Consider the following 25,759-nt stretch of genomic DNA (forward strand, 5'->3'; position numbering starts at 1 on the left):
CAAGTTGAGGGGACAAATGGGTTAAGAACCTTTTTTTTTTAGAGTGTAGCAAACATATAAAATACGCCCAAGTGGGATTTTTTTTTATAGAAAGATTCAAATACGGGAGAAATACGGGAAAATATTTAAACGGGATGATAGCGGGATAGAATGGTAAAATACGGGAGAATCCCGGGAAAAACAGGACTCATAAGTAATCTAAAAGTCTTTTAATTAATACGACATAATGTATAGTATATAACATATAATAATAAAAATTGCAAAAAGAGTGTTTAAAATAAGTTTTAGATCAATTATATCTTCTTGTTCCTGCGACACATAAAAGTGCGATAATTACATTTAAAACTTTTTTTTACAATAACTTTGTATAAGTTTTCAGCAGATGTTGGTCTCTAAAATATACAAAACAATTTTGAGGACCAGTAACAGTTTAGTATGTATCCCCAACTGGAGAAGATGCACAATGTTTCCACAATCAAATTGCATTATCAACATTTTTTTTTTTCATTCCGTGCATTCACAAACTTACAGTGCATATTACACAATCGTCCTGTACGGTGGTCGAGAAGTGCAAAACAAATCACAATTCTGAAAACAAAAGAACAAATTACAAACGCAAATGCAAGTCTAAAAAACAAAATAACAATTCAGAAAACACAACAACAATTCAGAAAACATTATAACATGTCAGAAAACACAACGACAAATCCGAAAACAAATTAACAAGTCAGAAAACACAACAACAAATCAGACAAACCGACTTGTTATAATGTTTTCTGAATTGTTGTTGTGCTTTCTGAATTGTTATTTTGTTTTTTAGACTTGCATTTGCGTTTGTAATTTGTTCTTTTGTTTTCAGAATTGTGATTTGTTTTGTACTTCTCCGTCACCGTAGTCCTGCATGCATGACCGCTTTCTCATGACTTTCTGCAGTAATTTGCATTGCCCGAGCCCTGAGCTGCTGGAAGTGTAATGCATTACCCGAGTCTGACTGTAGAGTGTGAGTTGAGCTCCAGCTGATCCATCAGTGCTCTGACTCAAGGGACCAAACACTCCAGTCACGTGACAAACTTTTTCTTCATCTGAGGTTTAATGGTAAACCAGCTTATGCTGCATTACTGCCACCAACTGAACTGGAGTGTGGAAATATACAGCATTGTATTTAAAAATTATTATTAATAATAATAATACATATTAAATATTATATAAATATTATTTTCTGAAAAACGAATCTATGAAGTCACATTTTAAGGCTAAATATATGGTTAAAAATCCATCCAAACTAATAAGACTACAAATAATCTTCTGATAAAATTATATTTCAAAGGATTTATCTTACGGTAACTAAAATAGGCAGATATACATGTATGTTTGCCACAAAACTTGGAGCAACTTTAAGTGTAATATTAAATTGTGTAATATTTATTATTACACAAGACTTCTAACTCTTTATTTTACATAAAAAATAAGTGAACTGGGTACTTTTGAGTGGAGTTTTTCATTGTGACCAGCAGGTGCCCTTAATGTGCTGTTTCGAGCGCTTCACTGAATCATTTTGCGATTATATCCGGTTGATTCGAAGTCTCAGAAACTTAATTTCTCTCATCACATGCTGTAATAATTTAATTTAATTGTAGTGAGGTCCAGATATGCTGTCAGCCCTGCGTTCAGTCACAACAGCCACACGACCTTTAACCTACTTACATAGGAACGACTTTTAAGTCCGTTTCAGTCAGAGCGCTGGAGCGCAAGAACGTTCGGTGTAACTGATTGGCCAGTTCTCAGCTTTTGATTGACAGCTCTCTGATCTGAGCAATTCTATTGGCTCACAGAAGGGGCGTTCTTTAAACCCCGCCCCCACATGGTGTCACACCAATACCGCTCCGGCTGAAGTTAGTTGATCCATCAGAGACAGAGGAAGAGTCACGATGAGCGCCCGGGTTCTGGTCGGAGTTAAACGGGTCATTGATTATGCTGTCAAGGTATACAACAGATAACCTTTCAATAAACACATACAGATGCTTTTAATTATGAATAAACACGGAGTTGCCCTGTTTTAGATAGTAAAGAGCTGACTGTAGGCCAGCTGTTCTGCTGAATGAGGTTAGACATGTAACGTAAACTGGATTGTTTGATGAAGGTCAGTGTTGTTATTATTGTAGTTTTAATTCATAATCATATCTGATGAATTCGATCCAAACTCCGTACAATTATGGCCGTGCAATCTTAATAATAATGAGCTGTGTTCAGTTGTAGTTTTATAAACATGCATATGAATGTGGGTTGTGCTACAGTTCTGTTCTGTGACATAATACATTTGATAATGTTAAAAAATGAAATGTAAAGGCATCTTTTAATATGACATAGCAGGAAATACTAAAATAACGTGTTTCTGATTGTTTTCACACTTAGCATTAAAGTTTACATTGCTAATATTGCTTGTTCCTTCTATTGTCTTATAGTATATATGTAATTGCATTAAGCAATTTTATATATGTGCATGACTACATGTTCAGATTTATATTTATTATGCGAGAAAATGGCATGCTGTCATCATTTTTAGATGTATTAAATGATGACAAGCAGCAACAGCACTTAGAAATGTCGTGGTTGAGACAAGTTGGTTTCTCATATTTTCATATTAAATATTTCTGTTTATATATGCAGATCTTCAACTATATTTATCATTATTTGATCAAGCCTTTTATGTAAATTATTCAATAAACTGAAGTTAAAAAAAAAGCTCCTATAACAAAAAATAGTTGTAAATATTAATTATAAGATCATGCAAGTTGCCGTTTTAGAGCATTTGATATTTTGTTAAGAATTAATTGCACTGCATTTGTCATCTAACAATGAATGAACATGTGACCCAAATACTCATTTGCTGCTTTGGTCTTGTGCGCTTCTGTTTTGGCCATTATTAAGTAATCCGATAACAGATGAGTTACTATGTTGTAATTCATTGATTGTCAGGTCATATTGATCAGGCTGGCTATCAATACCATGTCAAATATCCCAAATCTATCTCATTATGATCTCTTCAAAGCCGTTTCTAACACATTCCAGTGAGCTGGATATGTTCAGTGTAGATGTGCTTGTGATTTAAGGTGATGAAACCTCTTGAGCTGATTCAGTTATGATCCAGAAAGTAACTCTATAGGGATATTGATCTTGGAGTATGTGGCCTCAGTACTGCTAATATCAGCTGTTGGGTTACAGACGGATCAGTCTGTGTTGTCTGCATGCCATGGGTTATGAAATGGCCTTCGTGGTATCATAATCAGTCTGTGTCCTCCATGCCACCCTTGGCATAGTATGCGCAGGTCATCTGAGGCTAAACTATGGGATGAAATTAGACTCAAAATGATTCATAGATGCACGCACAATTATCCATGTACTGCATACATTTTATACATGTATCTTACTAACCACAAACAAATACCTTTCAATTTGAGTCTGTGGAATTCAGGATTAAATGATTGTGCAGCGATTTGTACAAATACAGACATGTTTGCAAATAAAGATGTTCTGTTCTGCATTAATATATCATAAATTGCTCATGCAAAAAGGAATCTGTGCATATGTGGATCAGGTGACACGAGTGCATTAATTGACGTCTAGTTCGAGTCGATCTTGTTCGGTTCATTTGGATTTTGAGACTTCATTTTCGCAGTTTACAGCATTTCACGTCCCCCCCACACACAACTACCAACGAACAAGGCCCAGTGCAATTCATTAACGTGTACACGATTTGAAAAATTCGCAAACGTGCGTCACTACACTGAAACAAATGCTTTTCAACTGGTGTCTGCAAAGTTAAGAATTACATTAATGTGCAGCATTTTGTTCAAAAAGAGACATATTTGTGAATACAAATGTTACAGTTTGTATTAAAGTATCATAATTTGTGCATGTAGCGATTAAAATGTGCATTTGTGGATCAGGTGATTCTATTTGATTCATTTGAATTTTGAGACTTTCTTTCAGCCCTTTTAGCCTTGCCCAATCCACACACACACAGCTCGCGATCCACGCGCAGCTGAGCCTGAGAAAATCAGCGACCACTAGATGGCACTAGCCCCAGTCACATGTGTGCATTCCATTGAGTACGGTTTCATGAATGTTACATTGTGTTTTCTTTGTTTCTTTTTGGTTTGGCTATCCTCCTCTGCCCGTAGAAATACAATAAAGATGTTTTTTTTTAACTTGTTCTAACTTAACTTGTCTTAAGATAGAATAGCTTATATTAATTTTGCCAAACAAGAACTTCGTGACGGTACCTTGTTTTTTTCTTTCTTTCTGTAATTCAACGGCACGTTGTCAGTTATTATAAAAACAGGTCGCACCGCGCCGCAACAGCTAAAGTCTGTCTACACTGGATGCGACAAAGCGACCGTTGAAAATCATTTGAAATTTGTGTCAGTACGTCATAGAATGCAGCAGCAGTTTACTGTCGGGAATTTGTCGCGCCGCGCCGCTCGCGTCCGGTGCAGTGTTGCCAATTAGGGGATTTTGTCGCCAAATTTAGCTACTTTCTCATTGTAGCTGTGACTTTTTTTAATTTTTTGCGACAAGGAGCTATTTTAGCTATATTTAAATAAAACTAGCGATTTTTTGGAGATTTTTTATTTTTTACTTGGCCACACACACCCTGCCGTAGGCCCGTGACCGCTCACTAGGGATGGGCGTATCGATCCAAAGTATCGATATATCGATACTGACGCGAGTATCGAAAGTATCGATACTCAAACAAAAAATATCGATACTAAGGTGTGTTTTATTTACGAGTGATTTTGTTAATTTAAAAAAATAATAAATAAAAAATGCGTACAATATGCATTGAATTGGACGAATAACCTTTGTTAGCGAGTAATTGTGTAGGATAGAACTATTTTCGGGTGGTTCTAGAGATTTTCTGAGGGAGGGGTTTGGCAACACTGGTCCGGTGTAGACACGGTGTAAGAATGAAAAGTCATGTGATGCATCTTTTCTCCATGTTCTTGAAGTTTCAGCACCATCTCTATTGTCTCTGTCTACCTCAGATCCGAGTCAAGCCTGACCACACAGGAGTGGTTACAGACGGCGTCAAGCATTCGATGAACCCTTTCTGTGAGATTGCGGTGGAGGAGGCCGTCAAACTCAAGGAGAAGAAGCTTGTTAAGGAGGTCGTGGCCGTCAGCTGTGGTCCTCAGCAGGTTCAGGTAAGAAATACTCAAGTTTGCTGATGATTCTTCTTGGTGAATGATGCTAACTTTTAACTTTTTTGGTGAGGGACACTTAACTAAAGTTGTTGGTTGTGATTGAAAAGATGCCAAAACTGAGGGAAATTAGTCATTGTAAAAAAATAAATGATGAAGGCATGGTAAATGGAAAACTGTCTAGGAGATGTCTCATTCACATGTAGGCTATATGAAAAATACAAGATCTTTAATTATTAATAATAAATATCTACAGTAGATAGTATATTAATTGGATATGTAAATGCTGTTCTTCTATTCATTTGTTCATCAGAAATGTATCAGTTTCCACAAAAATATGAAGCGGCACAACTGTTTTCAACATTGATAATAACAAGAAATATTTTTTGAGCAGCAAATCAGCATATTAGAATAATTTCTGAAGGATCATGTGACACTGAAGACTGGAGTAATGATGCTGAAAATTCAGCTGAGCATCGCAGGAATAAATTACAGTTTAACATGTATTCAAATAGAAAACCGTTATTTTAAATTGTGATAATATTTCACAGTATTGCTGTTTTTATATTTACCATATTTTGTGATCAAATAAATGCAGCCTTGGCGATAAGAAGAGATTTATTTCAAAAATATTTAAAAATTATTATAAATAAAGAAATCTCCAACTTGACTATTGTGATGTCGTATAAAAAGAACTAAAATGGCAGCTTGTTCAACAGTAAACAGTTTTATGTCTTTGTTCATTTACTCTGTGAGGAAATAGTATTAGGCAGAGGCTATTTGCAATTAAATGCTATTTACACTAAGTGAAAATAGCATATTTTCTTAGCGATAGATGCTATTTACACTAAGTGAAAATAGCTGTATTTTTTAGCGGTGTGCTATTTACACTAAGTGCAAATAGCTATAGGTTCTATTTACACCATGTTAAAATAGCAGGATTTTCTGCTATTTATACTACTTAATGCAAATAGTGGCAATTATCTGCACCTCAGTATTGTAGTACATTATAAAACAGTATGCGATAATAACATATTGAGTGTAAATTATCATTTTTAATTCAAATGATTAAATGAATGCCACCTTATTGGGACAATAAAGCCATCCCTACACCCTACCCGATACTTTATTTTCAACTTTTTGATTATTTTCCTTTCCAATGTGATATGAGATTTGAAAAGGGAGGGAAAAAAAGTTCGGCAAAAGGCTGGTTCGAGCCCGTCAAAAACACTACAGCATGCGCTTTACCATCTACGCCACTGGAGCTGATGTTTGGCAGCCGTCTTTTGTAATGTTGACTAGTCCAATCACACGTTGGTGGGCGGAGTTAGTGTAAGTAGCCTCTGCCAACAAGGCGGCTATTTGCACTTAGTGTAAATAGACACTCTGTATTATTAAATGGCTGTTAATCATTAATCAGCATCCTTAAAGTAATATCTGTGTTGTAGGAGACGATCCGGACGGCTCTGGCCATGGGTGCGGACCGTGGCATACACGTGGAAGTGTCCGGAAAGGACTACGAGACGCTTGGTCCCCTGCAGGTCTCCAAGATTTTGGCTGCTCTCGCTAAGAAAGAGCAAGCCGATCTGATCATTCTGGGTAAACAGGTAGCTGATTGTTTATTATGCCACAATGATAGCAAATCACTGAATATTCATCAATGGGTTTCATGATATTGTGGTAATATTTCTCATGTAGGCCATAGATGATGACTGCAATCAAACTGGACAGATGACAGCAGCGTTGCTGGACTGGCCGCAGGTCAGACATCTTCTTCCCATCAGTATATGTAGTGATGCTTGAGAAGAAAAGCATCACTATTACTATGGATTTGAGCACCCTAGCATTTTTTTTGCATGGGCAGAGTTCTTCAGAAGATGTTGAAATGGCGTCTAAATTGATGTTTTCGCTGCCTGTTATGTCACTTCTGTTTGTTGGCTGAGTTAGGGATAGTGCCTCCCAAATTAAACTATTAATGGGTTATTGTTTTATCTGTTTTTAGGGAACCTTTGCATCTGAGGTGAACATAGAAGCAGACAAGCTGAAGGTTGTGAGAGAAGTTGATGGTGGTTTGGAGACCATTAAGATCAAATTGCCAGCCGTGGTGACCGCTGACCTCCGTCTCAACACTCCCAGATACGCCACACTGCCCAACATCATGGTACTGTAATGCCACACTGCACATCGCCAATGATTACAGTACATTTTTTTGCACTAGCGACTCTGAGGTCATGAGTTTGATTCCCATGGAATGCATGAACTGATCAAATGTATAGCTTTAATGCAATATACATAAAGTCGCATTGGATAAAAACATCGGCCAGTTTCATTGTGTAAATACACTACCAGTAAAAAGTTTGTACAAAATTAAGTTTTTTTTTCTTAATGTTTTCAAAAGAAGTATTTTCTGCTCAACAAGGCTGCATTTATTTGATTAACAATACTGTAAAAACAGTAATATTGTAGATTATTATTACAATTTAAAATAACTGTTTTGTATTTCAATATATTGTAAAATATAATTTATTACAGTGATGCAAAGTTGAATTTTTAGCATAATTACTCCAGTCTTCAGTGTCACATGATCCTTCAGAAATCATCCTGATATGCTGATTTGCTGCTCAAGAGACATTATCATTATCAGTTTTTGCTTCACTTTTGTGGAAACTGTGAAACCGTATCATTCAAATGTTTGTGGTATAATCTTTTTTTTTTTTACTAAATATTTGTATTCAGCAAGGATACATTAAATGAATCAAAAGTGCCGGTGAAGTCGTTTATAGTGTTACTAAAAAATATATATTTCAAATAAATGCTGCTTAACTTTCTATTCATCAAAGTATCCTGTAAAAATTGTCATAGTTTCCACAAAAGTATTAAGTGATAATAATAAGAACCAACATTAATAATTGAGCACCAATAAAAATTGAGCACAATCAGCATATTAGAATTATTTCTCAAAGATCATGTGACACTGAAGACTGGAGTAATGATGCTGAAAATTCAGCTCTGCATCACAAGAAAACATTTCATTTGGAATAATGATAATATTTCACAATATTACTGACTTTACTGTTTTCTGGTGAGCAGAAGAGACTACTTTCAAAAACATTTAAAAAATGTAATTATTCGAACTTTTTACCGCTAGGGTATGTAAATTTGTCAATGACAAGTCTGTGATGTGAACTGTAAGATGTTTTAGTTGTTCATTGGTGGATTGTATTCATTTTACTGGCACTTTTACCGTGGGATCACTATTTAATGAAAGCATTATTTAAATTTTGAAGGAAAAAACGTCTTATAATACTAAACTGCAGCTGCTTTTCATGAAGAAACCTTGACCAACATAAGTGGACAGCAGGGAAAACAATAAGGCATGTTTAAGCATTTTTGTGCCCCTGTAGAAAGCGAAGAAAAAGAAGATCGCGAATGTGAAGCCTGCAGATCTGGGAGTGGATGTGAGCTCACGGCTGGAGGTGCTGAAGGTGGATGAACCTCCTCAGAGACAAGCTGGAGTCAAAGTGGAGACGGTCAATGATCTGGTGGGAAAACTGAAAGAGGCTGGAACAATCTAGAGGAAGCAGATGCTGGAGGGGCGGTGCAGACTAACACTGGAGGTAAGAATATAATATGATTGTTAAATGCACTCAATGACATTTCTCAAAAATGATTTGCACATATAAATGAAATGAAACAAAACGTGAGGCCTAGAAAAAGATACTGCATTTACCGTATTGACACGAATATAAGACGATGTTTTTTTCTTGGAAATACATCTGAAAAAACGCGGTCGTCTTATAGGGTCTAGACTTTGACATGTCAATAATACACCCACAACAATAGGTGGCACCAAATACGCATAAAACGAGTGTGCCATGAAATACGTAATGTAATGCCTGTTGTAAAGATCACGAGTAAAAACAAAAGAATAAGAAAACCTTACAGCTGCATGAGTCGTGACTGTCACGTTAGCCTGATGGGACCAAACTCCCTTTGTGATTTTAAAACGTAAGACAGTACCCAGATTTGAAGACTACAGTAAGATTTAACTTCTACTGTTAATAAGATTTTGGTAGGCTACTATTAGATGGATAACCTAAATGTCCTAATTCAGATGGGCTACCTGTTTTTTGTTTTTTTTAATGGTATATCAAAAAGTGTATATTTTTTAAATGTGATTGTTGATGCATTTTACCAGTTTTTACCATACTTTCAAAACACAAATAAAAATAGGAAAAATATGCAATATGATGAATTGAAGACAAAATGTGTTTTACTGAGAATAAACAAGATTTGGTTTTTAAAAAGCCTTTTTCCAAAAGGTACATCTGGAAAAAGGGGGTGGTTAGAGAGTCGGACTCGTAACCCAAAGGTTGCGAGTTAGAGTCTCAAGTCCGGCAGGGATTGTAGGTGGGGGGGAGTGAATGTACAGCGCTCTCTTCCACCTTCAATACCACGACTGAGGTGCCCTTGAGCAAGGCTCCGAACCCCCAACTGCTCCCCGGGCGCCGCAGCATAAATGGCTGCCCACTGCTCCGGGTGTGTGTTCACTGCTGTGTGTGTGCACTTAGGATGGGTTAAATGCAGAGCACTAATTCCTAGTATGGGTCACCATACTTGGCCACATGTCACGTCACTTTCACTTTCACTTTCACTTATATTCGGGCCAATATGGTAATATGCAAAACGCCGCCCCCTATTGGATTAAATAAAATTACCATTAATAAAAATATCACGTAGTTCTACTTCTTAGTAATATATATTGTATTATCACTTAATCAGGTGAAAAGACATGATTCCTGAACTGTTTGTTCAGTTCTCAGCCCATTTTCACATGCATGAATTATTGTATGCCTAATCCTGATTTCCACTTTTTCCACTCCTTTGCAGATTGTAAATTAAATAACACATTTTGAAAACTACTTTGTCATTAAAATGTTACAGTTTACTACATTTGACTGCTTTTAAGTGCATTAAAGCTGATACATATATATATATAATTTGAAAAAAATTAATTCTTATTTTGTGAAAAAACTGTAAGTGATGGGAAGTTTTAATATTTTACAGATTTTTTTTGTTTTGATATTTTTAAACTGCGCAATATATATTTAATAAATTATGTAATACTATGCCTTTTTTTGCATATGAGCAGCATTTTCTTTTTAAGATTCAGAGATCTATAATTCACATATTCTTCTGTCTTGTTTTCTTCTCTAGGTCTTTCATCACTGGTGATGGAGCAAACTTTGAGGCCAGTAAAGTCTGGTTCGGCCCCGTCACAGATCCAGACCAGACCCATGTAGATCATGTAGTACCTGCTCCTCTGTGGATGTTCATGTGGATGCTGAGAGACACTGCTCCATCAGCAGCCATCCGTCCCCACGAGGCCTCACCAGTTTTTCAGTGCATTTCAAGACAAAGTACATCGATATTGTAGGGAACGTTTTGAATGCACTAATAAGCCATTAAGTTTGTTTCATTGATACATTCACTCAAAATCAAAACTGAACGGGCCTTTTCTGTGATTCCTGTCATTTATTGTGTAATTAAAAAGCTGTTATCAGTGTAGTTTAGTTATGTTGTTTAACGTTTTAACAGGACAGTGTCTCTCAGCGTAACAAGAGTAAATCACGTTACCACAAGCGCCTCTGAATGAGTCCTGATTGTACAGTATCATTTGATGACAATAAAAAGTTGTCTTTTTCATATGCATATTATTGTTTTTTTGTAGCCTCATTAATATTTTTGGGGGGGGTGGGTGATCTGTGCAATGGGTTTTTTTTATTTTTTTATCTTGATGTTGTTTTTCCCCTCTTAAAAGCTGCAGGGTCATGTTTGCAATGTTAAAATACTTTTCGCTATCCCATTTCCAACAGAGAAGATCAATTCTGTTGTAATGGGCAACGTGTACTTGTCCATTTCAAGATGTCAGGATCTGAGCTTGTCTAACCTGTTGTGTGGGGATATGATTTTGGAAACACACAGAGATGTCCAGAGTGTTGTCATGTGCCACCAGTCTGGTTTACTGATAAACAAAGGCAGTGCTGGGAACCATGCGGGCTCTGCTGAATGAAGACACAGTGGGTCACTTCTCTTCTTTATCTCTCATCTCGCTTCTCTTTCAGTGTCTGATTACTCTTCAAAGGCATTCTGAAGACAGTTTTTATAATCTCAGCAGTGAATGAGGAGAAAGCTTCTATATATATATATATATATATGTGTGTGTGTGTGTTTATATATATATATATATATATATATATATATATATATATTTTTTTGTTTTTTTCAGTCGGAGGTTCTCAATTTTTTTTTGACTCCATTTTCCACAACAATATTTAAAGGCCTTGTCTGCTTTACTGTACAATATTTTTTTTTTTTTACAAATATTTTGTACTCATGATTTCTATAAAATATTTTCTTTTTAATATTTTTAAAAAATAAAATCTCCATTGAGATTTTAATAATTGACCTGACTTTTACAGGTCTAGAAATCACACTTTTAACATTAGGCTTCCTTCATATATTCAGATGTTTCAAGACATTGGTTGAAGGGGTGAATTAAAATAAGAAATCTTGATTTTTTATTGTTTATTTGAATGCTTTGTTTTGTCTTCATTGTAAGTCTTATTAAGAACACCTGGTTAAGAACTCTTAAGTCTAATAATTGCTCGGATTGTTACCTGACATAAAAGAGGGAATCTGCTGCCTCAGTCACTATAGTATGTATAAGACTTTTTTTGTGCAGTTCAATGTGTCGCAGTTTTTATTTATATGAATAGTTCATCAAAAAATACTGTCATTATTTTCTCACCCTCGCGTTGTTCTAAAGCTGCATGTTTCATACTTTCTACAGTGAAACACAATAAATTATGCAATTACCGTGAACGTTGGTGTCATACAGGTTTGGAACAAGTAAACAATGGCTAAATCTGGAGTTAACCAACTATCCCAGGACACTAAGCCCCGCCCACTCCTACTTCTTCACAGTTTTCTGCGAACTTCTTTTGTATGTGAAATCAAAATCAGCATGTGTATTTCTGATTATATATGTTATTCATTGCTCTGAAGTGACTGATGGGATGTTTTGTCCAGGTAAAGCTCACCTGTACGGAGGAGTTGGGGAACATTTCTCAGCGATGTTGAGTGATTTCGCACCTGGTCATCATCAGAGGAATACGACTTCATCTTCAAAATTAAAGCTCTGACAGACCTACAGGTTTAGTTTGAGTTTGGCGACATGCAGACGCTGTTTAGTTTGATTTGTGTTCTTTTTTTGTTCTTCATTACAGGTAAGTAAAATCAAATCTATAAATATATACCGTTTAACATAAAATTATTATTCATTTTATGGTAAATGACAGACTTTAACATAAAAAAAAGTAAAATTTTTTACTACTACTACTACTATAATGTCATAGGCGTTACAAAAACTGAAAAGAACGTACCTAAGACTCAATTATTTGAATTAAAATTACATGTAAAACCTTAAGATTCTTTGAAGGATCCTTATTAAATATGTGGTGTGATATGATAATTATGTCAGTTTTTCAATAGTTTCTGTTCTTAAAAAGCAACTTAATAAAGAAAATGATCAGAAATATTACTATTGCCTTCTAACACCGCAGACAAAACTTGTCAGTCACAGATCAATTCAATTTATGGCTAAAACTTTACAATAAGATCTCATTTGTTAACATGAATGCGTTAACTAACATGAACTAACACTGAACAATATGTTTTTGCAGCATTTATTAAAAGTTGTTAATGTTAGTTGATTAAAAAAAATGTTAATGTTATAGAATACATACAGCTTTTGATTTTAATAATGCATTAGTAAATGTTGAACTTAATATTAACTAAGATTAATAAATGCTGTAAGTTCGTGTTAACAAATGAAACCTTATTGTAAAATGTTATCAATCTATGTTTGAAGCCTTTTGGTTTATTTCATTTTCGACAAAGTTCATGAATTCCACTCTAATATCTTTATAATAATATCTTAATATAGTTATTTAGGTAACATCTAGTTAATTTGTGTACCCACTTTTGGTATAACATAAAAATCATATTTGCATGTAGTGATTAAAGTAATAAGATGTAAATGTTGTCGATTGAAATCCTGCCAGGGTTAATCTGTACACTGTAAAAAAAAAAAATCCATAAAATTTACGGTAAAAAAACGGCAGCTGTGGTTGCCGGAATTTTACCATAAAAAATACGGTAGCAACGTTTTAGGTTTTACGGATTTCACTTAAATTTACAGTTAAATACCGTAATTTCATTAACTGATATAATGTTAATATACCAACCTATTGAAGTACTGAAATCTGTTTTGTACCTTTGTAATACACTGATAACCACCAAATGCAGGTGGTGATGAGAAAGTCACATGATGAACCAAAGCCCATCACAAGCAGCTTTTAAATAATAACATGTATAGAAGGTGCACAGTGTCATTCACACAAACACTAAACACCATCATGGTAACACACATGAAACTGAAATCATGCAATAAACATTCATTTAACAACATTAGGTGTAACACACAACCCTAATATACAAAACTGATAAGAAAAACTAAGAAGAAACATAGTTATTTCAACAACAAAACATCAAAGTTGAAATGTAACGCAGGGAATTCTGGGAATGTAAATCTACGGTTATTCACTGTAAATTATACGGTCTTTTTCACTTCCAAAAACGGTATACTACCGTAAAATTAATGTCCAATACATGTAATGTCCAATACAATTTTTCACCGTATATAGTAGGGGAATTTACCGTTAACCATTTAACAGGTTTTTACTGTAGCATTTTTACAGTTTTTTACCGTTAAATTCACGGTCATTTTTCACAGTGTAGAGTGAACTGATCTCAAGCCATATTTAGAGGCCAGAAAATCATAGATGCTCTTTTTGCATGCTTGCAACCTCCTTAAAAGCATGTCTGAGAGTTTTGCATGATCAGTTATTGCTTTTTCCTCCCCTTTCGTAGGTAATGTATGTTATCTGAGCATCTCACCCAAGGGACCTGTATCGCTTGAAGCTCTTGTGGGCACCAATGTGACCCTTAGTGTGTCTCACGCTGGTGTCCCTTATCCTGAGGTCATGTGGTTTAAGGGAAGCCTTCTGGTTGCCAAATGGACCGCTGGTAACAGCTCACTTTCAGGTGTTGCTTCAGGCGTTTTTAAACCAGAACTCAATGGATCCCTCACCTTCATGAACGTGTCGCTTCGTTATAATGGTACATACACTGTGGAAATGAATAATATCGGGGAGGAAAAGGTCAGCGCTACATTTTACCTCTTTGTTTATGGTGAGTATTAATAAGATTAGATTTGGCTATTTTGAGATCATCTGTGTTGATCAATAATTATTCCTGGTTGGCCAAAAAACAAAACCCTAGTAATAGTTTAAAAATGTACCTGGCAACCTTGTCATTTTTTTAGTTAATTAATTTTATTTTATTGATTTATTTTTGTTATTTGTTTTGTTTAAATTATTTCAAAATTGTAAAAAAAAAAAAAAAAAAAAAAAAAATTAATATTACTGCTTTTGCTGTATATTTTATAAAATAATTGCAGCCTGATTGAGCATAAAGGCTTCTTAAAAATAAATAAATAAATAATTATAATAAAAAAAAAAATCTTACAAACACCAACCTTTTTTGTTATTGTAAGAACTGAGTTTAAGAACTGTAGTCAGTTGCCTTAAATTATTGTTTAGTGTCATTACACCATGTGCATAATTATTAGGCACGTTGATATTCTGATGATACCTTTTTTTCCAAGCACATTTTACCAATTCCAAACCACATCAAGCTTAATAACTACTATTAATTTTGTATTTAATCATTTATAAGTGATATATAATTGTCCATGAAGGCTGGAAGTCTAAAAGCTAAATAGACATATAGAAAAAAAAACTGAATAGGACAAAAACACACAGAACAGAATATATATATATATATATATATATATATATATACCAGATTCAAAATATACAGTAAATAAAATCTACAATACTTTTTTTAAAGATACTACAATAACACTTGTATGTACATGAACTAATGATTTTATGTATTTATGTTTCTTATTGTTTGTTAATGTAATTATGAAAACCTTACTATGTAGAACAGGGCAGTACAATCGAATATTCATTATGTATTTGTGAATAAAATTAAGTGACTCTAAAATTAAGTTAATTTTGATTTTGCTTTTAATTTTCCTAAAGACTGTTAATATATTATTTAGCTATTGTTAATTGTCTCATGCGTAAAAGAGCTTTTAATAAGTGTCTTTGATTTAATATTTAGTAGCAAAAACATTGTTAGAGCTGGTAAATGTGATTCATTTCCATGTATCTCTGATTGCTTGCCTCTCTGTCTCAATAGATATCATCATGAATGTATCCCTGCACACTGATCCAGGAGATGCCATTGAGGGTGAAGTGAGCTTTATCTTGTATTACAGCACAGTGCAAGGGGAGGCCAAAGAGGTGCAGTGGTTCTTTAATGGACTCCAGTTAAGAAATGGATCTCATTATTCCATCAGCGGAAAGAACCTCACGATAAACCAGCCCAGCAGGAACGACACGGGCCACTACACTGTGTTACTAACCAACCCGTTCAGCTCGGAGACACAACACTGGAACATCACAGTGCTGTGTGAGTATATGGTGATTACATTTATTTAAAGGAAAAGTTCAGGCAAAAATGAAAATTTGCTGAAAATGTACTCAGCCTCAGGCCGTCCAAGATTTAGATGAGTTCGTTTCTTCATGGGAACAGATTTGGAGAAATGCATTCCATCACTTGCTCACCAATGGATGCTCTGCAGTGAATGGGTGCCGTCAGAATGAGAGTCCAAACAGCTGATAAAAACATCACAATAATCCACAACACTCCTGTCCATCAGTTAACATCTTCAGTGAAAAACTGAGTTTGTAAGAAACAAATCCATCATTGAGATGTTTTTAACTTCAAACCATCGCTTCCAGCTAAATTATGAGTCCATAATATTGTTTCTTCCAGTTAAAAAGACATCACTTCTGAGTCAGGAGAGAAATCTGCACAGATCAAGCACTGTTTACAAGCAAAAACAGCTCTAAACGAATATGTCAAAGGATCTTGATATTAGAGGAAACCAGGAGATGGACATTTTCACGGGAGGAAATGTTATTATGGATTACGAACTCAGATTTTAGCCAGAAGCAATGGTTTGAAGTTAAAAAAGTCTTAATGATGGATTTCTTACAAACACACAGCTTTTGGCTTCACAAGACATTAACTGATGGACTGGAGCGGTGTGGATTATTGTGATGTTTTTATCAGCTGTTTGGACTCTCATTCTGACGGCACCCATTCAAGTGATGGAATGCTACATTTCTCTAAATTCGATGAAGTAACAAACTCATCTACATCTTGGATGACCCTGAGGGTGAGCACATTTTCAGCAGATTTTCATCTTTGCCTGAACTATTTCTTTAAGAGGCTTTCCCAACAGTAGCCCGTTTCATTTCCGACATCTTATTTTCCCTCTTCGGCTGCCCTTAGATGGACCCGATATGCCAGTTCTCAAGGTCGGTCCCACAAAAGCAGTCTTTGTTTCGGGCGAGTCTCTGTTCCTCTCCTGTCAGGCCGAGGGTGAACCGCCCCCCTCCGCCACATGGTTTTTCAATGGCGAGTCCATTGCAACGTCTTCAACAGGAACAGTCAGTCTCACCAATGTTAAGACGAGTCAAAGCGGCGTTTATACTTGCGTCATGATCAACACCAGAACTGAGGCGACACTTCAGAGAAACGTCACTATAGTTGTCTATGGTAGGAGTTTGCAATTCAAATGTCCTTTTGTAAGCAAAATCAGGGAATACCAGCATGTTAGGATGTTGTGCATCATGTAAATATGTTTCTGCTGACAGTGTTTGTTAATGCATTGAGCCATTCAAGGCTATATGTATTTTTTTACCACAGTTAACAGGGTTTTAGAAAGCCAGTAGAGAGGCTTTTATGCTTTTATTTCTCTTCTTCTTTCCATCATGTCAGAGTCTCCCAGCGGTGAGCCGCTGTGTTCAGTGCAGGCTGTGAACGGAGGCGCAGCTCTGCAGTTCCTCTGTCTGTGGCCAGGCGGTGCTCCAGAAGCACAGGTGTCGTTTCCCGGCCTGAGCGTGAATGCCAGTGGATACGGCAATTACAGTATGACTATAAACGACACTCAGAGCTTAAACGGAAGAGAAATCATCTGTAAAGCCGAACATCCTCTGATTCGGACACAATGCATTGTCATTCCTCGTAAGTCATGCTCTGTTTCTTACTGGAATTTGAAATATTGATACTTAAGTTACAAATTAATTCCATTTGGAATCTGTGGAATTGTGGAGTAATTTTATGGTGAGTGTTATTTAGTATACACTACCAGTTCAAAGTTTTTGAACAGTATGATTTTTAATGTTTGTTTTTTTTAAGAATTCTCTTCTGCTCACCAAGCCTGCATTTATTTGATCCAAAATACAGCAAAAGCAGTAATATTGTGAAATCTTTTTACTATTTAAAATAAGTGCTTTCTATTTTTATATAGAATTATATTTGAAGGATCATGTGAGTAATGATGCTAACAATTCAGCTTTGAAATCACAGGAATTAATTACATTTTAAAATATATTCAAATAGAAAACAGTTATTTTAAATAGTAAATATTTAAAAATGTTACCGTTTTTTTCTGTACTTCTGGATCAAATAAATGCAGGCTTGGTGAGCAGAAGAGAATTCTTTAAAAAAACATCAAAAATCTTACTGTTGAAAAACATTTAACTGGTAGTGTAAATAGAACATAGAAAATAAACAGTATACTGTATTCTTAATACATTCAGAAAAAAAACATACATTTTAATTTGCAAGGAAATTTAATAGACGCCAAGTACAATTAATTTGTTTGTTCAGAATTATTAATATTTCAAATTTAGTTATGATGAATATTATTTATTTGTAGAAATCCCTCTCATACATGGACTGTATCTTAACTGAAATGCATCATTCGAATAGCGCACCGAAAAATAGATTGGATTTCAATAATAGCAAGCATGTTTGGTTTAAAGGCGCAGTGTGTAAATTTTAGCGGCATCTAGCGGTGAGGTTGCGAATTGCATATTATATTGCATTTCTGTCAATAGATCGATGTAAATATGACACATTGCACCTTTAAGTGTGTTGCTACATGATACCCCAGTAAGCCTAAAAATACATTGCACACACTTAGTGGGTTAAAACTGTATAACATTTATAATCAACATTTCTTTTACTTCATCCACTTTGTAGGCCCAAACCTGCAGAAATTCAAAATAATTAAACAAATAAATAAATAAGTGAAAAAAGAGTAAAAATAGGAAACAAAAGAAATAAACGTCTTAAAGGCACAATATGTAAGATTTTTTTATTAAAATATCCAAAAACCACTAGATTATATGTTTTGCTGACTTGTGTACTTACGTTATCCCAAATGTTTCGAAGAATGTTTAAATCCAGAGAAATAAGCAATTTTAACTAGTGACACGGACCATGTCTGTTGTGTCATTGTGTCGCCTGCCAATGACGTCATAACCCCTCGGTTTTGTTTTGTAGAAAACATGGAAACACCAAAGACGCTTTAATATGTTGTGCGTTTTATTAGACCAGGGATTTTCAACCTTTTAGGACATGCGCCCCCCCAAGTTTGTCTAATTTCACTCGTGAAACATAAATATATAACCAGTTTACCTGATTCAGTGTGATGGCTGAGCCTGTTTCTGAGATAACAACATGCCAATCCGTGGTTGGATTTCCGACACAGCTAATCGTAAATCATCTTACACTGTCAATAAGCGTGACCAGGGTTGCCAGGTTTTCACAACAAAACCCGCCTAATTGCTACTCAAAACTAGCCCAAAACTACAAAATGCGGCAAGTGTTAAAGTAGCCCAATCCCACAAGAAAACCGTGGACTTGGCAACACTGAGCGTGACTGATACTCGAGCCAACTCTGCTCTAACTGTCGACTAGCAGTGGGAGTCAGATTGCCCCCTAGTGGATGGCTAAAGATTTGTTAACTCATATTCATAAATTCTCAAGGGAACGTCTCTGAATTAACTGATGCTCGCACCCCCCTTGACAGGTGCTGGCGCCCCCCTGGGGTTGAAAACCGGTGACGACCGCACAGAGTAGCATAATAACAGAACGTTCAAACGTATCTAGTATGATAAAACAGCGCTGCTTTACCCCACATACGCACGACCGGAAGGAGCGGAAGCGGTCGACTGTGGCATAATAAAAGCTCTGCTGCTTTCGAGCCGTGTGTCGCGCTCGTTCAGCGCCTCGTTTCGCTTCGATGGCTTTCAGCCTCACCCTGCTTCATTCTATAACGTTAATAAATCATTAACTCATCCTAGGGGTGTGCGATATCGACAAAAAATAATATCTCGATATTTTCTGGGATTTTATCGATGACGATAATTAGACGATATTTTGCTGAGTGTGTTATTGTGCTGGTACCTTAAGGACTGCCGAAGACAGCTGACTCATAATGTTTTTAATATTCTTCATATTCTGTGTGGTGGTCAGTTCATACTGATAGAAATTAATCTTTTCCAATAAGTTTAAACAGATTTTTACATTTTATGGGCATTTTTACCTTTATAAAGCCATTTTTTCTAGAAGTGTCCATTATCTTTTGAGTCAAATTCTTACATTTAATCAGGGAATTAGAATAATAAGACATTTGGGCTGTTACCAAGCAAATGAAATCAACACAGAAGCTGCATCTGAAGTGGCATTTAGATGTATTTACACACATGTATTTTGTTTAATGCAAGACATGAATGCATTTAACCTGCAATTACAAATGCATAAATAATGTTTTGATATATTAAACATAAAACGTTGAATACTGATATTTGAAATGATTTAAAACATGAGAAAAAATCTATAAAAAAAAAAGAAAAAGCAGAAATTTGAAATGAAAACCGCCAGCAGGTGGCAGCAAATCCCTTTTAATAAGTGAGTCATTGCGATTGAAGCGAATCATTTAATCCTCTAGTGGCGAAAATTACATATTGTGACTTTAATAAAACAAATGCAATTGTTTTCAATTAAATATTTAACAATATTTCCTAATAAGTCCCGAATTAATTATTCTTTGTTATTTGCATATTTATTTTCTGCATTTATTTTTATAATTTTTTATTCTTTCGTATGCATTGATTTATTATTTATATATTAAGATGGCTTTAGATGAAAAGTGCTATTTGTGTTGCTGCCTATGTAGAGTGTTCCAAACTGTTCACTTCATTCATTTCAATTAGGATGCTTTGAGGACAGTAAGGCATTGGAACGGCACCTTTATCTCATTGCATTATGTTGCAGGCGGTCCTGTGGATTTCCTCCCAGTAATTTTCACCAGCATGAGTCAAGATGAACAGACATTGGTTGTGATTCATTGCTCTGTTGAAGCAACACCTCAAGCTCTTGTGCACTGGATCAAGGATGGAAACCGCTTGCAAACTGGGCCCAAATACCAGATCAGTACAAACACAACTCAACTGTTTATTTATGATTTTAATGTCACTACAGACCTCGACACCTACACCTGCACTGCCATCAATCCTCTCGGCAATAAAACTGTGGACACTGCACTGCTGGGTATGGATCCGTTATAGTTTATCATTAGCAATAATGGGTTTTTGACCTTTCGAAAGTCTATACCACTGGAAAACTTGATAAAATGCAAACAAAACACACTGTATATTGACTTTTAAAGGCACATTTTGTCTGCCTGCACTACTATTTAGAAGTTTAGGGTCAAGTAAGATTTTCTATTTTTAAAGAAATTAATACTTTTTTCAGCAGGGATGCATTGAATTCATTAAAAGTCATAGTTTCCATAAAAGTATTAAGCAGTGCATCTGTTTTCAACATTAATAACAATCAGAAATGTTTCTTGAGCAGCAAATCAGCATATTAGAATGATTTCTGAAGGACACTGTGACACTGAAGCCTGGAGTAATGATGCTGAAAATTCAGCTTTGATCACAGCAATAAATTACATTTTACAATATATTCACATAGAAGATGCTTATTTTAAATTGTAATAATAATTCACAATATTAAATTTTTTTACTGTATTCCTAATCAAATAAATGCAGTCTTGTTGGGCAATTAAGAGACTTAAACTTTAAAATGGTTTGAAAGTTGGTGCATGTTTTTGAGTTCTGTTCATTCTATTAATCCACAGTAAATCTTGATGTATGCAATTCTCAAAATATGCCATTTCAATCTTTTTTTGAATTTAAGGCCCTCAAATCTCAAACTCGAGTGTTTTCCTGAGTAATGATCGAACAGAAGTAACTCTAACGTGGGACGTTCCTCTCACCTCCATTACTACAGGTACCTGCTAATAATCACGTGTTGCTTCCATTCAAGCTTTGCTTGTGAATAATTGAAAATAGTTGGCATATCAGTGCATTGTATTTTTAAGGCTTTGATATCCAGTTGAAGGGCCCAGAGCTCTCAAGCCCATCTCAACCCAAACTCGGCATCGCATCAGACTTCCGCACCATCCAATCAAAGCCGGCCTCCGCCAGAGCCACCACCGTCTCAGGACTCCACCCAGAATGCACGTACTACATCAGAATCATCCCTAAAGCCGGCAGAACCACAGGAGAACAGTCCGAGCAACATCGGATTGGACCAGGTGACGAGAATCACAAATCTGAATAAGCGTTAAAGGGCTCATATCATCAGGAATCAAACTTTTCTTGATCTTTTGAGGGAAAAAAACTTCTCTTCAACAACTCTTTAGTCCAAAAATACCATTGATTGAAATTAACCAGTAAAAATGGTTTAACAGCTTATTTCTGCACTGATACTTTAATGAATCTGTCACAGTGGGATGCAGCTTTTTAAGCAGAATATAGCAATTAAAAAAAAAACATCAGGCCAAATGCAAACCTGAACCTGTGTGTTTGTGCAACTAAGCCTTGTTGCTCATTTTCCATGTGAACAGACCATTTACATAAAAGTCTTCCAGCCAAAAAAATAAAACGCCTTTTTAATTTTAAGGATCAGAGGGAGGGATCAGGAAAAACTAAAATCTGCATATGTAATGTAATTATGTAATGCATACTACAAATATACACTACTGTTCAAACGTTTGGGATCAGTTAGATTTTTAAAGGGGTCATATGATGCTATTTTAAAGATCATTATTTTGTGTATTTGGTGTAACAGAATATGTTGACATGCTTTAATGTTCAAAAAACACGTTTTTGAAATAAGTCTCTTATGCTTACCCATGTTCAAAAATGCTAGAAAAGAGAAATATTGTGAAATATTATAACGGTTTAAAATATCCGTTTAGTATGCGAGTATATTTTTAAATGTAATTTATTCCTGTGATGCGCAGCTGAATTTTCAGCATCATTACTCCAGTCTTCAGTGTCACATGATCCCTTTTTACATTATTTTTCAGGATTCTTTAATGAACAGAAAGTTCAAAAGAACAGCATTTATTTGAAATAGAAATCTTGTCTTGTAATCACATTTGATCAATTGAATGCGTCCTTGCTACATAGAAGTATTATTTCTTTAAAATAAAAAAATCTTACTAATCCCAAATTTGTCCCTAATGGTAGTGTATGATTTGTAAAGCTGGTTGTGTTGATGTGTTGTTCAGCTGCTGGACTCAGTGGAGCTGCTATCGCTGGGCTCGCCGCTGGAATCCCCTGCGCTCTTCTCGTCCTTCTCATTGTGCTGGCCTTCATCTACTGCGGAAGACGGGGTGAGTGATGCTTCCTCCAGCTGTCTAAAGCTCAATTAGTAGAGCATGGTGCCTGCAACGCCAATGTCATGGGTTCAATTCATACTGGCTAAACATATTCCTTGAATGCACTAAAAATGAACATTCTGTCGTCATTTACTCACCCTCAAGTTGTTCCAAACACACAAAAAAGATATTTTGAAGAATGATGGCCATTGACTTTCATAGTATTTTTTTTTCTCCATACTGTGGATAATATGATTATTAACATTCTTCAAAATATCTTCCTTTATGTTCAACAAAAGAAAGAAACTCGTACCGGTTTGGAACAACTTGAGGGTGAGCAAATGATGACAGAATTTTCTTTTTCGGGTGAAATATGCCTTTAAGTCACGTTAGATAAAATCATCTCCCAAATGCATAAATGTTGATCAGTTGATACCCAAGTATATCAATCTCCAAAATCTACAGTTAGTCAATACATAATGCTAAATTTATGTTTGCAGTTATCAAGTAAAATAAACATTGAATTATTAAATTGCAAAATAAAAACCAACATGGTATTTAGGACCTTTATGCAAAGTGTTTATAAGCCATATGCATATTGCTTTTATAAATAGTACAATGATTCATAGCAGTGTTCAATAAATAGCTTCATTTATTAATATTAATAATTAGAATAATCAAATTATAAAATATAGTATAATAGTATAGTATGTGGTAAAATGTAGATATAAAAAAAGTATAAATTATAGTTCATTAGTATTGTTGTATTTGTTTCTGGTTACAAAATAATAGCAGTTTGCTGCCTTAATAAAATAATAAATAAAATAATGTGTGGTCACCAGGGTTATTTTAGTATAATATAATTTGTTAATATTTTAAGTTAGATTTTGTTTTCGTGTTATCTGCTTTCATTTTTATTTTTGTTAAAGTTTTATTCCTTTTGTTTTTGTGTGTATGTGTGTGTGTGTGTGTGTGTGTGTGTTTAATGTCTGTAAATAGTTTTTATTATGTTTTGGTTCAATTAGTTTTAGTTATCCTTGGCAACTAGCTGAAATATATATATTTTTTTATATTATATTTCCTTTACAATAAATTTTTTATTTTAATTCAAGCAACTATTATTTTTTTCAATATTAATCAATAATAACCCTGGCAGTCACAGATGTGTGTTGCATTTTGCCGTGGCTTCAAATGCGGCTTACTCGATCTAATAAATGTGTCTGTTCAATGACTCTTTTCCTCATCAGATCGAATCCCCAGGTATCCTGTATCAAGAGCAGTGGAGAAGGTAAAGGAGGCTGTTTTTGTGTTACTGTGAGCTTGTTCTTCATGTTCTCTGAAGTGTCTTTCTTGTCTCTTCAGGCCGTCATCTCTCAGTCTACTCTGAACCCTCATCGTCTGCTGAGAGCCAGACTGAAAGCACCGCCTGAGTACAGACATCAGCAGGTACATACTGACTCGGCTTCAGCGATACGTGACATCCTTTTGTGTTTCCTGACTGTTCTTCCATGTTTTGCAGCCTGAGCGATCGGCTCATTTGCCGTCTGTGAACTCAAGCGTGAGAATGGCCACCACCGTCTGACTCTGAGAGCTTGAGCCTTTAACCTTATCCAGGACAGTTGTTGACATGTTGCAGCCCAGACGTGAACCAGTGTCACCCACATGAGCACCACAGTTACTCCGGCACCGTTTATTCTGTTATTCTGTCTAAGTGTATTTTAAATTCACATGTGAGCACTGTATCAAAATGACAACGTTTCTGTCGTTTATTTTAAAGTACTAATTTTATTAAGAAATGAATACTTTTATTCAGCAAGGATGCATTAAATTGGTCAATGTTTTATAATGTTATAAAAGATTTTTATTTCAAATAAATGCGGTTCTTTTGAACTTTCTATTCATCCTGAAAAAAATGTGTCAGTTTCCACAAAACTATGAAGCAACACAACTGTTTTTTTAACATTGATAATAATCAGAAAAGTTTCTTGAGCAGCAAATCAGCATATTAGAATGATTTCTGAAGGATCATGTGACACTGAAGACTGGAGTAATGATGCTGAGAATTCAGCTTTGCAGCAAAGAAATAAATTACGTAATATATTCAAATAGAAAACTGTTATTTGAAACTGTAATAATATTTCACTGAATTTTTGATCAAATAAATGACTTTTCAAAATGACATTTTCCTAAAAAATATCAGTAACCTCCTCTGGTGTTTCAGAGTCTCGGCAATGTTAAACTTTGCTCCGATTAAAAAGTCAGAGATCTCAAAATGAACTCTTATCACGTTTCTTATCAAATTATCAAAAATCAAATAATATGTACATTTTATAGATCTGTACTCTTAATGAATGCTATGGACGTTATTTCTCTAGGGGATTTTTTTTAAGGAATAAAACATCTGAGACATTTTTAATACTTAAAAGAGCAAGAACCCGCATTTCATTTTTTTCTGAACTTAATTTTAAACTTTTCTTCCATACAAACTTCAGAATGATCAGACAAAAATAATATGATGCACTGAAAAACAGAAACACTTCTTAATTCAGAAATTGCTGGTAGATTTCACAAATAATAACAAAGAAGCATCAATTAACATTGAATTATACATGAAATTTTGCAGTAGAGAGACTGAAATAGAATTTTCTTGAAATACACCCTCTAATCTTTGTTTTATTTACAACTTAGAAAAATCTTTTTCACAGTGTGGTATATTATCCGAGAAGATTTCTGATCTTGCATTACTTTTTTTTATTACTGCACTGTAGCC

General features: G+C 35.1%; 2 protein-coding genes across 2 annotated transcripts; both read left to right on the forward strand.

Annotated features, from left to right (window-relative positions):
* Positions 1-1,885: 1,885 nt before the first annotated feature.
* Positions 1,886-10,913, forward strand: LOC107688199 (electron transfer flavoprotein subunit beta-like). The gene is made up of 7 exons (XM_016485801.1): positions 1,886-1,982; positions 5,046-5,204; positions 6,650-6,808; positions 6,900-6,962; positions 7,204-7,362; positions 8,606-8,818; positions 10,419-10,913. Exons 1-6 carry the CDS (start codon positions 1,929-1,931, stop codon positions 8,774-8,776), a joined length of 765 nt encoding a protein of 254 aa, XP_016341287.1. The 5' UTR covers positions 1,886-1,928; the 3' UTR covers positions 8,777-8,818; positions 10,419-10,913.
* Positions 10,914-12,347: 1,434 nt separating this feature from the next.
* LOC107688275 (V-set and immunoglobulin domain-containing protein 10-like) lies at positions 12,348-24,816 on the forward strand. Its single transcript, XM_016485897.1, has 12 exons — positions 12,348-12,490; positions 14,196-14,516; positions 15,594-15,866; positions 16,755-17,021; positions 17,244-17,489; positions 20,592-20,867; positions 21,519-21,611; positions 21,703-21,918; positions 22,900-23,004; positions 24,237-24,277; positions 24,352-24,435; positions 24,509-24,816. Exons 1-12 carry the CDS (start codon positions 12,439-12,441, stop codon positions 24,569-24,571), a joined length of 2,037 nt encoding a protein of 678 aa, XP_016341383.1. The 5' UTR covers positions 12,348-12,438; the 3' UTR covers positions 24,572-24,816.
* Positions 24,817-25,759: the final 943 nt, after the last annotated feature.

The sequence above is a fragment of the Sinocyclocheilus anshuiensis genome, unplaced genomic scaffold (genome assembly GCF_001515605.1).
Source record: "Sinocyclocheilus anshuiensis isolate Anshui unplaced genomic scaffold, SAMN03320099.WGS_v1.1 scaffold1162, whole genome shotgun sequence".
Classification (NCBI taxonomy): Eukaryota; Metazoa; Chordata; class Actinopteri; order Cypriniformes; family Cyprinidae; genus Sinocyclocheilus; species Sinocyclocheilus anshuiensis.

What these genes read in the sequence shown, in the direction of transcription:
- LOC107688199 (XM_016485801.1), top strand. Translation starts at nt 1,929, where the DNA reads ATGAGCGCCCGGGTTCTGGTCGGAGTTAAACGGGTCATTGATTATGCT. An exon ending in CGTTGCTGGACTGGCCGCAG is followed by an intron (nt 6,963 to 7,203) that starts GTCAGACATCTT and finishes ATCTGTTTTTAG; the next exon opens with GGAACCTTTGCATCTGAGGT. An exon ending in CCACACTGCCCAACATCATG is followed by an intron (nt 7,363 to 8,605) that starts GTACTGTAATGC and finishes GTGCCCCTGTAG; the next exon opens with AAAGCGAAGAAAAAGAAGAT.
- LOC107688275 (XM_016485897.1), top strand. Translation starts at nt 12,439, where the DNA reads ATGCAGACGCTGTTTAGTTTGATTTGTGTTCTTTTTTTGTTCTTCATT. An exon ending in TTTTTTGTTCTTCATTACAG is followed by an intron (nt 12,491 to 14,195) that starts GTAAGTAAAATC and finishes CCCCTTTCGTAG; the next exon opens with GTAATGTATGTTATCTGAGC. An exon ending in ATTTTACCTCTTTGTTTATG is followed by an intron (nt 14,517 to 15,593) that starts GTGAGTATTAAT and finishes CTGTCTCAATAG; the next exon opens with ATATCATCATGAATGTATCC.